Genomic DNA, 18,453 nt, shown 5'->3' on the forward strand with positions numbered 1-18,453 from the left:
GCACACACCCAACACAGCATAACGTGGATGGCTGTTCATCATAGGAATGGGATCCACACAAGGTTCCTGCTGCTTAACAGAAGGTTTTCCTTGCCGCCATGATGAATTCATGTTGGGTGTGGGATACATATGTATGTGTATATACGTATATATGCATATGTGTGTATCCATAAAATGAAGAGTCCGTCCTTAAGACTGCTCTACTGTAAAGTGCCTTGAGATACCATTGGTTATGATTTGGCGCTATACAAATAAAGATTGATTGATTGATTGATTGATTGATTGAATGGGTATGAAATGTGCATGATTGTTGGGGGTGATCAGAGGGGCTGTAGGTGCAAAATGGCTGGCCAGGGCAGCTCTGGCTACTTTGTAGCTTACCACCACTTCTATGACTGATATGAGTGACTAGTGTGAATGAATAATGGTTTCTGTAACGCTCTTTGAATCTCCTTGAAAAAAGCGCGATATAAATCTAAGCTATTATTATTATTATTATTATTATTATTATTATTATTATTATTATTATTATTATTATTATTATTATTTAACTACAGCAATGAGACTTGAGACGGGAGACTGGTAAGTTAGCGCTGCTGCTAACGGTAGCAGGGCCACAGGCCATAGAATTACTAACATGTTCACGTTAAACAGTTCAGGTGACAATGTCCATGGTAAATATGATGTTCACTGTTCACCGTAGAACAAGGTTAGCGAACATATTTGTTTCTCGTATAGTGGCAGCACAAGTCCTTTGATAGCTGATGGTTTGTGCCTAATAAGCCTTATCTCTGTAACACTCTTTGTGAGCATGGGGATCCACAGCCAAAAGCACAATTTAGAGGCTGAACAGACAAATAACAAATCCACAAATATGCATCTTTCTGGAATAACCTTGTTATTTGTATTGGCAAAGCGCCTGTTTTTTGGGCACAATGGCATTCGCGTGTACAAGTATAGATACTGAATAGTACAAGTATAGATACTTGTACTATTCAGGATTTTTACCATGATGGACAATTTATGTCCTATGAGGACCTAACCCGGACATTTAATTTAGAAGGTAGCAAATGTTTTCGGAAATATTTACAGATAAGGCATTGTTTGACTTCTAAATTTAGGGACACAGTAAAAAATTATATTTTAGATTATATTGGGATGCCACACAGCTTCTAAGTTTTATAAATTGTTCAATTATAGTTTGAGTGGTGAATCGTCTAACATTAAAACTTTTTTGGCAGAGGGATCTGAAGACAGGGCATACAAATGAAAAATGGTTAGTAATTCTATCAGATAGTGGCAAATATGTAAAGGAGGCCAGAAGTAAATTCATACAGTATAAGCTGTTACATAGATATGATCATAGTCCTTCCAGAATGCACATAATTAAATTAATGGCAGACAATTTGTGTTAGAAATGTAAAAATGAGGTGGGGACATATTTACGCTGCCTTTGGGAATGTTCTCTGGTTACACCTTTTCTAAGTGCCTGGTCTGGGACTGAAGTCCCTCAGACTCCAGAATTGTGTCTTTAGGGAGACAGATCTCAAATGCCGATTGTCTCTAACGGAGTCTTTTCAATCATAAATGGTCGGCCTTATGACTGAGTACAGGATCATTCTAAGACACTGGAAGAGCACTGTGTGCCCTCAGTTAAACAACTGGATCAAATCAATGGCAGACAGCTTCATATGAGATCATGCTTAACAAGTTGAATGGAATTAGAAACACAGATTGGGACGGCTTTTGGGACTCTATTAAAGCTGATAGAAGTGTTGAGTAAAGCCTCTGTGTTGTTTGCAGTGATATTGTTTTGTGTTGCTATTGCAGATATTTGTTTTTCAGATTTATTTTCACTGTAACCTTTTATATGCTGTTACCTTGGGGATAGGGGGTAGGTGCATCAGCCTTTATGTCAATGTTGTGTTGTTTTTTGTCCCTGTTTCATAAATGTTTTAAAAGTCAATAAAAACTTAAATTGGAAAAAAATAAATAAATAAATGAAAAATCCACACAATCTACTACACACAAGGGGCCTGTACTACAAAGCTGGATAAGTATATCCAGCTTTGTTAGCGGGCTTTACCTAACCAAACATTCTCTGTCAACGAGATCCTGTACTGTGAAGCTGGTTATCAACACATTCACTTCAGCCAGGTGATTTCAGCCTAGTGACGTGTGCGTTTCCATGAAACGAGTGGAGATTGCAGCATCAGACGAGCCACAATCATGGCGAAACTGTGTAATGCAATTGAAGAACAAATCTTTAAAAATATAAAGAATTAAAATCCATAATTCAGGCCAAAAACAACACTGTTGCTGCAGAAAAAGCAGGAAGGAAGGAACACAGGCTGGAATCTGCTGACATGGTAATGCGTAAAATTGTGAGATTATACATAATATTAATCCATGGGATGATAAACGGACAGCACACTGATCAGTTTCACTTTATTACAGCACAGACATGTTTCTATTCGTAGTCCTCCTCAATTTATCACACACACACTGGGATTAGAGTGCATTGCTTTGTTCCTGCTGATGCTGTCAGCGTCAGCCTCAGCATGTATGAATATAAATGAATGAGTTAATCCGTCCACACATACGTTGAGTCTCTCACTCTCTCTCTATAGGCTTCATCAGCTACTGTAGAGGATGTTATTGCTAAATGATAGAATTGCATTTAGCCATTAATAATCTTTCTTTCCTAAACGCGGCTGTCAGATCTGCACCAATCAGGATCTTCTAACAATGGGCAACTCATTTTACAAGAGAGCTGATTGGTCAGGAGGCGGGACTTTTGTACTCGCTCAGATCATATCCACTTCATAACCTGGTTTTGACCAGGTTAGGTGTTCAGCCTAAGTTGCCATGGTGATTTAACTCGGTAAGACATTAACCAGCATCGTAGTAATAATAACAATGATAATGGCTTGGATTTATATAGCGCTTTTTTCGAGGAGACTCAAAGGTTACTCAAATCAGTCATACCGGTGGTGGTAAGCTACAATGTAGTCACAGCTGCCCTGGGGCATACTGATAGAAGCGTGGCTGTCATTTCGTGCCTACAGTCCTTCTGAAGCACCATCAACAATAATGCACAATTCATACCCATTCATATAGGCAATGTGGTAAAGTGCCTTGCTCAAGGACACAACCATAATGACTCGGATAGAGCTGGATTCTAACCCCCAATCCTTCGGTAATTCAACAACCCACTCTACCACTGAACCATGGTCGCCCAGCACAGTACAGCACACACTGGATAAGTCTGGAAAGTTAGCACGATAAGAGGAACTTCAGCTTAGATTGTTATGTTTTTGTTGGGTTTTTTTACATAATTTTCTCAAGTTGAAAAGGTCATACTCAAAGAAAGTATGCAAGTATGTCACGAGTTAGTCACAAATCAACATGCTTATGTTTTACAACTGATATTCTTTTGATCTTTTTTTGCCTTTTAAAAAATGTCAATCAATAAATCACTCTATAACATTATTTGTCCTCACCAGGGGCGATTCAACATGCCACAATAAAACACATACAAGTACATAAAAACATAACAACATAAATGTATCGTATTGTATCGTTATCATTCATCCCACCTCTAATAAAAAGGATCAGGGCGATACATTAGATATGATGACATCTGCTGGACAAACAACATTATAGCATTTATCAAACAGTGAGGTGTCACAAATCTGTGAAAGCATTATAATGTACGTTTAGCCTTTTCAACTTTAAATACCTGTATATTATTCTGATTGTTCCACAGTAAATTACAGTAGACAATAGAGATACTGTTTTTAAAGAGTGATAAAATTACCAAGATCAATTTCATAATAAAGTGAAGTTTAAAATAGGACAAATGTGCAAAAACTAACAAGGTACATGGAATGTTGGAAAAGTCAGAAAAAAGGCAAAAATTTTGAATTGTTTCATTGAATTTTATTTATTTATTAATGTGAGCCTCTCCACCCTCACTGATCCAAGTGATGACAACAGAGAACCATCCAAACCCCTCCATAAATTACATTTACATCATTACCATTTTGTAAATGTTGAGTTTTCTATTGTTAGCCTACTCATGTATATAAATAGTGGACACCCCCTGTCCTACATTTTGTAAATTATTTCTTACAATGTTTTTTTTTTTTTTTTTTCTATTCTTTTTTTAAATTTTTTTAAATGAGTTTTCTTCCAAATAATGTACAGAAGCCTAGCACGGAACCGTAGGGCTGCCACAGGGTAAAATATATTTTGGATAACTATATTGCACAAACATGATATTATATTGTACAAACGTAATATTATAATGTTGTATATTATACTTATGTTATTTGTAAAATTAAATATCATATTGGTAAAATATAAGCATATTGTTTGTACAATATATTTATATTATTTGTAGAATATATTATTATGTTTGTACAATATAATGACCAAATATTTTTGCTATGTGGCAGCTCTATGCTTCCGTACTAATGTTTTCATGTTACTGATTAATGAAGATGATGATTAAGTGCTATTTGAATATGTAATATTTAAAAGACGAGAGCTTTACATCCACTGCACTCCCATAATCCCCTGTAGCCTGCACCGTTAGCAGGATGAGGATGAGGATGATGATGATGATGATGATGATGATGATGATGATGTCAGGGAGGGAGGGAGCGTTTCCGCAGCAACAGGGAAGATGGCAGCCCTCGCATCTCTCACCCAGGTAAAGCAGCAGAAACACGCCACACCCATCGGGCCAGCACTGAAAGAGCCAGCCGACACAGCTACACATCCCCGGGTTAGTGGTACTGTGGTATTCTGTACGGGTGGATGTCCTCCCTAAACCGGAGCCGGTGTTCTCCTGTTAGCCGCAGCCAGCTGGATATCTGAGGCCTCCCGCAGCACCGTTAGGTTAGGTTAGCATCAGCTGGGCACGGCTAGCCAAGAAGCTAACGGAGCTAAATTAGCTAAAGGACTTTGACGTAACACAAGTGTGACATTTATAGCCTTAATGAACACCGGAAACAGCGTGTGTACATATTACTGCAGGTGTGTGTGTGCAGACACTGGGGTACCGTTCATTCTGGAAGCTAACACGGCTAACCTAGTTAGCTGTGTGTGTGTGTGTGTGTGTGTGTGTGTGTGTGTGTGTGTGTGTGTGTGTGTGTGTGTGTGTGTGTGTGTGTGTGTGTTTTGCTGTCAGTCAGTGGCTTCTGTACTGCTACTCAAGTTAAAGTATAGATACTTGAATAAAAAAGGACGCTGGTAAAAGTATTGAAGTTGCTGCCTTACAGTAAAAAAAAGAAAAAAATATATGATATTACATATCCAAAAGTAAAACAAATGTTCCTTCAATAATAACACAGGGTTTTTAAACCAGTATATTACAAATAGTTTATTTTTAAAGAATTTGTAGAATACTGGATAGACACCGACAGACCCCGTGACCCTGAAATAGAACAAAGCGGGTCTGACAATGGATGGATGGATAAAATACTGGTACATTTAAATCTGTTAACTTTGAATATAGTATATTGTACAAACATTATATTGTACAAACAATACAGTTATATTGTACAAATGTGATATTTTATTGTTTGTACATTATAACTATTGTTATATTGGAGAATTTAGCACTCATAACAAGGGGGTGCTATGTGTGTGTGTGTGTGTCTGTCTGTCTGACTGCGTGTGTGTTGCTGTCTGTCAGTGTCTGTCTGTCTGTGGGTGTCAGTGGATACTTTAGGACACGTGTCAAACTCAAGACTCGGGGGACCAAACTTGGCCAGCAGGAGAAAGTGAAAATTACAGCAAAAACATGACTCATTGTGTAAATTACCAATTAATATAGTTGTAGGTATCTCGATACCTCCAAAAACACAAATTTAATGAAATTACGCATTTTCCTTCAGGTCCCACAGTTTTCCCATGCTTATATCACATGATGACAGTTATTTCAAATCTCAAATTATTGTAAATACTCTCAATTCTTCCAAAATCCTAAAGTGTTACTCAAATTATTCCCCAACATTTTCCGAAATTAAATAAAAAATAGTCACAAAATCAAGGAAATGTAAGATCCTGCAGGGACTGATATCTGTCACTTATTGCTTGGATATTGTCGGAACCTTACATACTTTATTGTGAACGTGCAAACTAGGGCACGGGAATGATAAAATTGCTCATTTTACCGCCTATAATCTGCATCCAATTTGGGATTAAACTGGTCCGTATTTGACCACTGAACTAAAATGAGTTTGACACCCCTACTTTAGGAGCGAAAGTAAAATACTTGGAAGCACAAAACATATTTATCCATAGGCACAAAAAATATGCAGCACCTCACACATTCTTAATTTACATTTTTATTTCTCATTTGTTTTGTTTGTGAAATAAACACAAAGGAAGGATATTGTTTGTGGGAATGGTTAATCAGATAATGAATCGTGGTTATTGATCTTAATCCGTGTAGCCTTCGTTCTTTGGTTATTCCGTTTTAAAAACAAATCAAAATAACAAACTGTGCTTATTTTGTTATATTGACTTAAAACCAAAACAGAAATATAGAAAAATCAAAAACCAGACAAGCGGCGGTTTTCTGTGATATTTGGATATTTACGGGGAAACTATGGACGAGAGCTTCATGTTTTAATCTCAACACACAGAGGGGGCCCACAGATGGGGGCAGACTTTTACTCCCGGACAAAAAAGAATCAACGCATAAGTCACATTACTTATGAACTGGTGAAATAAAACATGAATAAATAAAAAAATTAAAAATGCATGTTACGTAAAACATGATATGTGATTAAAGGACCCAGAGGTGATGTAATGAGTCTACTGTTGCTCCTCATTTTTTGTGATCAACTTGCTGTTATTGGCTAGCGATATTAAAACATGCAAAATAGATATTCTTTACTGCCCTCAAAAAAGCCTTATTTGTTTTTGCAAAAGTGTCAAATGTGTCTAAAAAGTTCCAACATCTATTGTTCCTCACACCAGGCTCACCTTCGATAGTCAGTCACCAGTTTATCTGGATACTATTTGGACCGTAACACGATTTCTAAAGTTGGAACGATATTCACAGATTCGGACTTCCAGCATTAATAACTCTTTAATGAAACACCATCAACACACACATTACGTCTCTTTGCCATCGGTGTGAGGAACGACAACAAGATCGTTTTTATTAAACACAGCAGAGTAAAATTAAAGATTAAAAGTAAGAGAGTAAAAGTACGCCCCAGTCTGGGTCCCCTCTGTGTGGTTAGATTAAAACATGAAGCTCTTGTTTTCCCGTAAATATCCAAATATCACACTAACAGAAGATTGAATCTTAAAATAGAAAAACGATGCTTGTCTAGTTTATGATTTTTCTGTATTTCTGTTTTAGTTTCACCATTTATTTGTTATTTTGATTTGGTTTTAAACCAGAATAACCAAAGCACAGAGGGTGCACTGATTAATAATAACAATAATAATTCATTTTATTTTAAAAGAACCTTTCAGTTCACCCAAGGACACTTTACAATAAAAACAGAATAATAAAAATAGTGCATTACATTAAAAATAGTATAATAATCTTCTATGTAACCTCAGTGAGCTACTGAATACTGTGACGTCTCTGTTGAGTAACACCTCACAGCACCTTCAGTCATGTACAGTGTAACTGAATTATCACCAGGACTCACCTTGGTATTACAATTGGAAGAATGTAATGAATCGATCATCATAAATTGAACAATTGATTGAGTTGTCCATCTGCTTTTGTGTGTTGGCTCTTTAAGAAGTCAACCAGAATTTCACCACAGGATTGAGATCAAACTCCTCCACGCTGATCCCTATTAACTGATTATAGCACTATTAAAGGAACATTTTAAACCATTGTTGATCAAACAGCTTGGCTGCTTTCAGGCCTTTGAAGCTTGTGAAAAGATTGTTTTTACCATCAAAACTTACCACAGTATGTAAATATTTAGTTGACCTTAGTTTATAGGTGTCGGCACACTCACCTCATCTCTATTGTGTGTCTGCAGCTGTTAAGACTTTAATCCATTCACCCCAGTTTGGCTAAAAATAAAGAGAGTGGATTTAATAAAAGATTCTGGTGACCTTATTATAAATTAATAGAAAATGTATATGAATCATTACAAATCAAATTATCTAATATTCACGTGTTGCTAGCATTTTAGTTTAAAGCTAAAGGAATTTTCCCAATGATACATAATTTAAAATTCTATAACTAATTAAAACTGATACATTTCACATAATTTGAAAGTTAAAAATAAATTTGTTCTGAAATGTCTTTATGTAAAGCAAAAAAGGGTGATTATATTATAATCTATGAACAAAGAATTGTAAAAAAATATATAATAAATTTTATTTAGAAAGCGCTTTCACAGGTGCTTAAAGACACTTTACAAATATAATAATAATGGTTTGGATTTATGTAGTGCTTTCTTCGAGGAGACTCAAAGCATGTTACAGAAATCATTATTCATTCACACCAGTGGTCGTAAGCTACAATGTAGCCACAGCTGCCCTGGGGCAGACTGACAGAGGCGTGGCTGCCATTTCGCACCTACGGCCCCTCTGACCACCACCAACATACATGCACAATTCATACTCACTCATACAAGGCAATGTGGGTAAAGTGCCTTGCCCAAGGACTCAACGACATTGACTCGGTTAGAACGGGATTTGAACCCCCAACCCTTCGATCACTGGACAACCCGGCCACTCTACCAAATATGCAACATCAGAGTCATAACATATAAGACAAGAACGTAAAAAGCAATAAAAACAACACAGGTGTGTTTTGAACCGGTATTTTAATGTCAGGAGGTCAGTACCATGTTTGATGGAGTTTAGGAGTGAGTTCCAGAGGGAGGGGGCAGCAATGAACAAGGCTCTTGTCTAGTCTGTCTCTGCAGGTTTGTTTCTTGGTCCGTGTAGGCCAGGGGAGTCAAACTCATTTTTGTTCGGTGCAGTGTGAGCTCAAGTGGCCGCAGATTAGTTAGTTTTCACTTCCACGTATAACTGATATATACAGTTTAAAAGGCGCTGACAATATCCAAGCAACAAGTGATGGATATCAGTTCCTGTAAGATCAACACTTAATAAATCCGTACATTTTTGTGACCATTTTTTTGTAATTTAGAATAAAATTATGTATTTCCACAATTTGCAATAAAATGCAAAGTGCATGCAAACACTTGTTGGTGCACACACAAAAACACTCATTGGCTCGTGCACACATACAAACATTCGTGGGCGCAGAGACACAAACACTCTTGGACGCACACACAAACACTCGTGCGCTCACACAAACACTCCTGGGCACACACACTAGCGCGATCACACACAAACACTCCTGCATGCGCTCACACACAAACGCTCCTGCATGCGCACACACACAAACGCTCCTGCATGCGCACACACTAACACTCACGCACACAGAAACACTCGTACACAAACATTTACAAAGGTCTGCAGGTGAATCAAACGGCTCTGCATCAGGATCAGTGACATATAAATCACACAATGCAACGAATCGATAATTAAATTTGTTGATAACATTTTTAATAGTGGATTTTTATTGATTTTATTGAGTCGTCGTTGTAGCCTTAATGATCTAAAGGGCCAGATATGGCCCCGGGCCTTGAGTTTGTGTAGACGGTGAGAGGAGATTTCCATCAGATGAGCAGTGGTTGCAGGAAGTGTGGTGGTGGATCATGTCTGAGAGGTGGTGGTGGGAGGGGGGGTTGTTAAGTGCTTTGTAAGTGAGGAGAATCATTTTGAACTATGTGTGATGGGGAGTCAGTGGAGGTTCAGGAGGACAGGGGTGGTGTGTGTGAGCATTTATTGAGGACTTTGTATGATGAGCCGTAGATACTGTTTCAGTAGTCTAATGTGGAGGGGGCGGGGACAGGGTTGGGGTTTCAATTACATTTTTCAATTACAATTACGTCTTCAATTGCAGACACTGCTGTGGGTCAGGACGCATGGATCATGTGTTGACACCAAAGTGTGCCAAGTTTGTCCGATTGTGGATTATATGCACACTCGCCTTAATAACATTTAAAGGGGCAGTATAAAATAACTTTATAATGGTTTTCTACAGTGATATACATTCCTTTAGCCTCATTCAGAGGGCCAAAGTTATTGTTATTCCACATTTTGTAAAAAGTCAGCTCCAAACTGGGAGTTTGATTTTACCCCCAATGATACGTCATAAGGTGGAAACTCTTCCTCCTGACAATCTTGGCTCCTCCTACCCGATAAGAATGTGAGATTGTGAGCTCCTCCCTCTCACACTACCTCACAGGTAAAACAAACACTGCAGGTAAATATAGAATGTATTTCATACTAGGGGTGGGAATCTTTAGGCACCTCATGATTCGGTTCGATTGCGATTCAAGGGTCTTAGATTCGATTCTAAATCGATTATTAAAGTATTTTGATGCATGTTTTATTCACAAAATATCTGTTGTATTCACTGTGTCCACGCACTGTATAAAAATATATATTATTTGTAGTTAGAAAAAAAGAGATACATTACCATTCATAATCCTTTATTACACTAATGGAAGAAGTATGTGAACTGAAACAAAGGTAGTAGCAGCCTTCCTTGTAACATAACTTCCATTGAAAAAAAAAAAAAAAAAATGAGGTATGACTTTAGCTTCCAGTCATTAGAGATAAAGTGCACGGTTATAAGATGTCCACGCATCACATGTCACTGCTATCCTACCTGCTTTCTGCAGCGATGCTAATAACTTCTGTTTTGGTTGGTTGTAAAGCTTCGGGATGGCCGAATCAGTAAAGTCACGTGAAGAAGGGATGGTATATCTCAACTCCAAGTATGCAGCAGCGAGCGAAGGCTCTGGTTTTCCACGACCGAGTAAGGACGTAAATCTTTAGCAATAAATGTTGCAATCGACTTGTTAATCTACTTTACCTTTTCCAAAGAGGGTGGAAGCTTTGTTGTGACTTGTTCGATTGTTCTCTGGTTAGCAGAAGTACTTTTAGCCACAGCAGCAGCCGACTTTGCCGCCTCCTACTGGTGAAAGCGTGCTATATGGCTTCTCATGTTTGTTGTGTTCCCAAATGACTTAATTTTAGTGTAACAGAGCTTACATGCAGCGTGGCTCTTGTCCAGTTCATTTCCACCGTGGACATTAAAGAAACATCAGATTTTAAGCTACACGGGGCTGGTCTTAACTCCCGCACGTCTATGCTTCCTTGTTGTGGTGCTCTCTTTAAAGTGTCCCTTTGGAAACGAGCTGCACGCCACAGTTCCGCAGCCTTTTTGTTCAGACTTTTAAACGGCCTCTAAAATTTAGATTTTCCATTACTGGAAATTAAAGAATCGATTCAGAATTGTCCACCCCCGAATCTCGATGCATCTAAGAATTGATTTTTTCTCCCACCTCCATTTCATACTTTATTGTCAAGTATGTAAAGCTACATACACAAAATTAGTTATCTGCATTAAACGCCTCCCTGAGGAGCAGTAAGCAGCCACGGTGTAGCATCCAGGGAGCAGTTAGGGTTTATATGGGACTGATCAACATCCCACAGTGATAGACCAGAGAGATTAGAACCAGTGAGCCTATGATTACAAGCCTGCACCCTTAACCACTAGTACCTTTATCCACAGATAATATATTTATGTTCAGTATATATATATATATATATATATATATATATATATATATTCCAGTATATAGATAATCCAGTATATATATATAATCCAAATTGCAGTGTGAGTGTTCACAATCACTTTCATTTTTATTAGCCGTCATATCGCCTCGTGTCACCTTTAACATGATCTGACGTGGGGCGGTGTTTAGCTCAGTGGGTAGAGCGCCCGCCCCATGTACAGAGGCTAAAGCTCCTCACCTGCAGCGGGTCCAGGTTCGATTCCCGGCCTGGGACCCCTTCCTGCGTGTCATTCCCTGCTCTCTCTGACCCCCTTCCTGTCAAGCAACTGTCATATAAAGGCCACTAGAGCCAAAAAAATCCTTTAAAAAAAAAAAACATGACTCAATGCGACGCAGCAGTTGGACAAAACAAATGATTATCACCTTAAATGGACTATTCCTGTGGCTCCAAAACAGCCTGTTTTTAGAAGCGTCATAAAAGTGACTTTTCTGAGGGCTAAAACTCCGAAAAACAGGCAAGTTTGGGAAAATAAACCTCAAATACTATGTTGTTGGAGTTCCTAGAACAAATGGAGATGTGTGAAATATTGCATAATACTGGACCTTTAATACATGACTGAATGGCTCTCTGTTCACATGTATAACACAGCCGGCTTGGGTATGATTAGGTGGGTTTATAACTCTGATATGTGAACACATTAAATGTCTGAGATGAATCTGGCTTCAATTCACCACCTCACCATTGGCATCGTCGTTTCTCCAAAGTGTCCATGTTTCAGGTTCAGAGTTATCGTACCAGTGCGCACATTCTCATGCTATGTTTATTTTTATATATCATACGCTTTGTGTGGAAAGTGTTGTTTTGGGCGTTTGCAACGGTTCTAATTGACGCCCCTGGTCTGTGCCTAACGTTGAGAAATTGAAAATGTTTGTCCATCTGATCTATTGTCTATGATGCATGTTTCATAAGAAATGTTATTTTATTGCTAATTGTCTAATTTGACTTCCACCACAGCTGTCAAGTGGGAACCCGGTTTATGAGAACTTATACAGACAGGTGAGATAAGAACAGCAGAACCATTAGTGAGTTTTCAGTCTGTGGCTCACAGTGTGTATGTGTGTGTGTGTGTGTGCGCGCTTTAAGGTGGATGCAGGGAACACAGGCAGGGTGGGGCCCACAGAGGCCGCCCTCTTCCTCAAGAAGTCTGGACTTCCTGATGTTACACTGGGAAAGGTAGGAACCTCCACAGCTTGTTAGTGTGCGTGTGTGTATAGTATTAATATATCCAGTGCCGTCCCTAGCCTCTTTGGCATCCCCTTATGTGGTGTTTTTTAAGTAATTAATAATTTTCTTATTATCAGAATATTTTCTAACACTTGCATAGTGGTCTTCACCATTCCCACAAAGATAAGGAGAAAACGTGAGAAAAATAACTTTTTTGACATTTTATTTAATTTTGATAAAAGGGTTTCACATACACATATAAAAGAACATAAACAAGTAAATAAAAGCCAATTTTACATATCTTAGCAACAGGTTCAAAATACTAATTATAATATTATTAGAGTAAAGCATTGCACAAAAACAAGATACAAATAAAAGATAGATATAGTAGATAGTGGTGGGTTGGCTCATCAAGTCAGCTTTTTAATCTAAATACTTATAACTAAAATGTTTTACTATTGACATTCACATTTTGTGAAAAGATGCAAAACTTCCAGATAACATTTGTGAAATTGCAGTAATAAACACACATCAACTTAAACAATTTCAGTTTGTAGAGGTATTGCACAAATGAGCTATTTAGTATAAAAAGTGTCATTTTCTGGTGGTGATTTATGAAGCAGCTTTAACCAACACAAGCTAAAAAAGCCCCATACCAATCATCCTTCAGTCCAGCCTTACACGTTTATTCTCCTGTTTTCCTGCCAGCGAAGTCATTGATGACATCGTCACATTTCCTCAGTGAATCTGAAGGGGAAAAAAAAAATGTTCACCCACTGGTTAGTCTATCAAGCAAACCAAGTCATAGGATATGCATGATGTGATTAGAAATAGATATATACTGTATTCATATATTTTTTTAAATAGAGTAAATTCCGCACAAATTTGTTTAATTCGATTTTTTTTTAGAAATTGGCTCCCCCTATGATGGCCTATACTGCCTATGCCACGGGCCGGCCCTGGATACATTCTACTCAAGTAGAAGTACTATTACTTGATTGAAATTGTACACAAGTAAGTTGTACATAAAATACTAAAGTACAAGTAAAAAGGAGCTCAATTAAATAGTAATTAAAGTAAAAGTTACTAGTTACTTTCACCCCCAAGTTCATTCCTGGTAATAAATCTTGCCACCGTTCCCTTGCATACAGTAAACATCTCATGTATAAATGTAAAATAGAAGAGGTGAAATCTTGCACAATTTGCACTTAATTCATTTTCCACAAATGCATCTATAAAATAAAAGGTTTGACAAAATGTGCAATTCTTTTATATATATATATATATATATATATATATATATAAAATAACACCAATAAATTCAATTAAAAATAAAAAATAGTGCTGTTTTAGCATGGTGCATTATGTTTAATCTGGTTTATCAGCTATGATGTGATGTTTCACAATGTCAGTTGATCATTTTAAAACAAAATTATAATAATTTACTTATTAACGGTTGAGTGTAAAAATGTCATGAATTACTTTTAATTTTTTAAAAATGTACTTAAAGGTATAGAGGATGATTTTCCCAAAGTTTAGAAAAGAAACGCCCTCTTCACATCCGCAGCACTTGTTGCGCTCTCTCGTACACAAGCCCGGTCTTCCTCGTCCACAATACCTTTAAGTTCAAGTAAAATTACTGACTTAGAAATATACTCACAGTACAAGTACCTATAAAAGCAGCTCAATGCTCAATTACTCTCTCTCTCTCTCTCTGTGTGTGTGTGTGTGTGTGTGTGTGTGTGTGTGTGTGTGTGTGTGTGTGTGTGCGTGTGCGTGCGCGTGTGTGTGTGTTGCTTTTCAGATTTGGGATTTGGCTGATCCTGATGGCAAAGGTTACCTCGACAAACAGGTTAGAAAGAGAGAACGGTGCCTGTGTGTGTGTGTGTGTGTTTTAGACCAACACAAGCTCATACACGTGCTCATGAGGAATAAGTTTATATTTCTGTAAGCAGACTTAAAGATGCTCTCATGGCGCCCGTCGTGTCTCTTACAGGGGTTTTACGTGGCCCTCCGCTTGGTGGCCTGTGCACAGAGTGGTCAGGAAGTCTCCCTATCCAGCCTCAGCCTGACAGTCCCGCCTCCCAAGTTTGTAAGTGCCTGACATCATCATCATCATCATCATCATCTTCATTGTCAGTCTTACAATAAAAGTTCCAAGCACCAACAATGTGATGCTATTTGGCTTGTCTGATTTTAGAAAGACACCAGCAGTCCATCCTTGTGTCCATCCTCTACACCTGGAGAGTTCCACTGGGCTGTAAGGGTACGCGCACACACACACACAAAGGCAAAAACATGTTGAGTTACGACACTTTCAGGCCAGTCCAGAGTTCTTGGATATTTAAATTTTTTGGGACAGATGTAAATGCACCTTTAGGCTGCTTTCACACCGGTTTACTTGTTTTTTTTTTTGTTTTTTTTCGGACTCAGTATGAATAGGCGGAGGACAGGTGATAATTTTATCATCTTGTTTTGGCTCGATTTGCGTTCGAAGCGCAACTTCTGATCTGCTCTAAACAGTCTTTGGTGCAGTTGCTTGAACTAACCACTTGAAGGGGCATTACTAGAGTAGAGACTTCCGACAATGGGTCAAAGCGAGCGCTTAAAGCTGCAGTATTTAAGTCTTCTTTGGCTTCCTTTGGTCAAAAATCCATAATCACCTTTGATCATATTGTAATTCAAGAGTGGACACTGTAATTTTGCAGCTGCACTTGGCTCTATATAAGAGCTTTAGAAATCCAGGAGCATGAAGTGACTTTTCAACTAATTAGAGATCTTTTTACAAACAGAATGCCCCCTGAACTCTTGTGAAGTGTTACTATTGGCTGCTCGACAAAAGTCCCCATAGCGGCATTGGGCATAGTGGTTGCACGGCAAAGCAAGAGGAAAAAGGAAGACCGATATGGAGAAGCAACAGTCTAAAAGACAAACCTACTCTGGTGGAATGGACTACTCGGAGGTCCACTTTGAGTCCTTGCCGACCTCTGTGACTACAGTGGGTCCGCCCCACATACTGGTTTCAGAGAGCGAGTGAGAACAAATGCCAAAAATCGTGTGTAAAAACTAAGAGAAGCATATCCAAGGTGGAGAGAACAGACTATTTATTTTGCAGTCTGGATGCACAACTGGTGGTTCTTCAGCCGCCTGTGGGAACAATCGCTCTAGGATTCGTCTGTTTGATTCGCTCTTTGTGGAATCATTACGGTCTGAAATTATGTCATCATTAAATTAGGTTAATTTAAATTAAGTTTATTAAAACTTAAATCATAAACCTGCTCAGATTCAGTAAACCATTGATTCCTGAGGGGAAATTGGGTGACATTAATGCTGTTCTTATACATTTTTATATTACATGAATAATTAAAAGGGGGAGAGACTCAAGGCAGGAAATAGAAAGGGTGGGGAAGAATAGATTATTTTACAGTGAGAGTGAGATGTGAAGTAGAACATGTTGTGCTTATTATGCTGTGTACACATCCCAAGGCGTGCCAGTGCATCGTAGACCAGGGTATGTGCAAAAACCGCTACTGCAAACCCAGGAGCCGCCCCGGGCCTGGAGATGCAGCCACGCCAGAAGAAAGAGTGGGAGCTAAGGAGCCCCAGGCCACCCCCCCACGGCAGAGTAGCCCCCCAGATGCCCCCGAGGTCCCTGGCCAAGAAGCAGCCACCGCCCCCCACACACACATCTGAGAAAGCCCCAAGGGCCCGAGCACCCAGCGCATCCCGCCACCAACCCCAGCACCCAACCCCGTGAGGGGAGGGCCCAGAGAGCCCCCTGCCCGAAACCCCAGCAGAGTAGCCAAGACCCATGCCCAGCAGACGGCCAGAGCCGCGCCGAATGGGCAGCCGCCTGACCCCAGGCCAGAAGGACCCGAAACGGAAGCAGCACCAAGAGCAGCCCACCCAGGGATGACGACCACGCCCATAGGGCACAAAGGGGACGCTGCAAATCGCCCCGCCGGCCCCAGGTGCACCGACCGAGCACCCCAGAGGGCGCCAGATCGCAACTTATATCTACCTTTTTTTGTATGTTACTTTATTTTTGACATACGTTTTTGTTTGTTTTTTAATTAGCTTTTATTTTGTTTCCTCACAGGAGTTAAAAACTAATATTTTCTGAAAAAAAGATTGATATTTTTAGAAAAACAGAATTTTAAAAAATTAAAGTGGAAAACACGGAATTTGGGAAAAAATTAAATGGAATTTGGAAAAAAATAAAACGGTTCTATAGTGTTCTAGTGTTGCAAACCCATTATCGTCTATCCTATCATCCCACCCCTACTGTCCTCCTCGTCTGGTGACAAAACATGAAAAATCACAGTAAAAACACTTCTTTAATATCACAAATGTTATTTTGAGCATTGCAGTCTGACCTTGTATTGTAATTTTTACGTGATAACGTGAGGCATTTCATAAAAATAAAATAGATTCTAGTTCCTCTGTCTGCACAGATTTAGCTTATTCTTATCGAATCTACAGGATTCCCAATCCCGCAATGCAACGCGCAAAACTTTTCCTACGCTTGAGTCACTTGACTGTCAACAAACCTATTGAGCAGATTTTGCTTGTTTAGTCGGCCTCGGTCTGAAGGTGAGTTTAGACCTGGCCTAACAAAGCAGCCTATTGGAGTTGATATAAAGTGGACTAAACGGGGCTGGTCTAAATCAATCAATCTCAATCAATCTTTATTTGTATAGCGCCAAATCATAACCAATGGTATCTCAAGGCACTTTACAGTAGAACAGTCTTAAGGACGGACTCTTCATTTTATGGATACACACATATGCATATATACGTATATACACATACATATGTATCCCACACCCAACATGAATTCATCATGGCGGCAAGGAAAACCTTCTGTTAAGCAGCAGGAACCTTGTGTGGATCCCATTCCTATGATGAACAGCCATCCACGTTATGCTGTGTTGGGTGTGTGCAGAGGAGAGGGTGGAGACAGAGCCGCTGAGGCTCTGTAACTCCACACTGAGGATCCCACGGACCTGCAAGACAAAAGCCAGAAGGAGTACAGGAGCAAACACACAAGGGAAGAAGCAGACATAGAGGGAGTGTTTGAGAGAGGAATGGGACCCTCTCCGGTCCCTCTCTAGCCTAAATGACCTCTCTCTTAACGCCCTCTCCAACCGAGCATGCCAGACCCCCCCCGGCAGTCTATGCCTATTGCATCTTAATTATGAGCTATGAGCTGGTTCCTAACTAAAAGCTTTACCAAAGAGGAATGTTTTGAGCCTAACCTTAAAGGTAGAGAGGGTGTCTGCCCCCCGAACCGTGGTTGGTAGATGGTTCCAGAGAAGTGCGGCCTGATAACTGAAAGCTCTTCCTCCTATACTACTTTTAGAGACAAATGGAACAACGAGTAGTCCAGCATTTTGAGAGCGTAGTGTTCTGGGGGGATTATATGGCACTACAAGCTCCTTGAGATAGACTGGTGCCTGTCCATTTAGGGCTTTATAAGTGAGAAGAAGAATCTTGAATTCTATTCTATATTTTATGGGAAGCCAATGCAGAGAGGCTAATACAGGAGTAATGTGATCTCTTCTCCTA

The 18,453-nt window shown here is 39.2% G+C and overlaps 1 protein-coding gene across 15 annotated transcripts in view; it reads left to right on the top strand.

Moving 5' to 3' along the window:
- The first annotated feature begins 4,650 nt into the window (after window positions 1–4,650).
- LOC114462050 (epidermal growth factor receptor substrate 15-like 1) overlaps window positions 4,651–18,453 on the top strand; it is an 84,566-nt gene continuing 70,763 nt past the window's right edge. For 11 of the 15 annotated variants that reach the window (XR_003673907.1, XM_028444620.1, XM_028444621.1 and 8 more), the window contains exons 1-6: window positions 4,670–4,792; window positions 12,676–12,717; window positions 12,805–12,894; window positions 14,690–14,737; window positions 14,882–14,977; window positions 15,086–15,151. Coding sequence is in view for 14 of the 15 variants with exons in the window: in XM_028444620.1 (XP_028300421.1) it covers window positions 4,691–4,792; window positions 12,676–12,717; window positions 12,805–12,894; window positions 14,690–14,737; window positions 14,882–14,977; window positions 15,086–15,151 (444 nt within the window). In the remaining variant the exon portion in view is untranslated. Of the gene's footprint in view, window positions 4,793–12,675; window positions 12,718–12,804; window positions 12,895–14,689; window positions 14,738–14,881; window positions 14,978–15,085; window positions 15,152–18,453 lie in introns of all 15 variants that reach the window. The other 4 variants (XM_028444628.1, XM_028444633.1, XM_028444632.1 and 1 more) reach the window with 1 other exon arrangement.

This window comes from Gouania willdenowi, chromosome 4 (assembly GCF_900634775.1).
Source record: "Gouania willdenowi chromosome 4, fGouWil2.1, whole genome shotgun sequence".
NCBI classification, from domain to species: Eukaryota; Metazoa; Chordata; class Actinopteri; order Blenniiformes; family Gobiesocidae; genus Gouania; species Gouania willdenowi.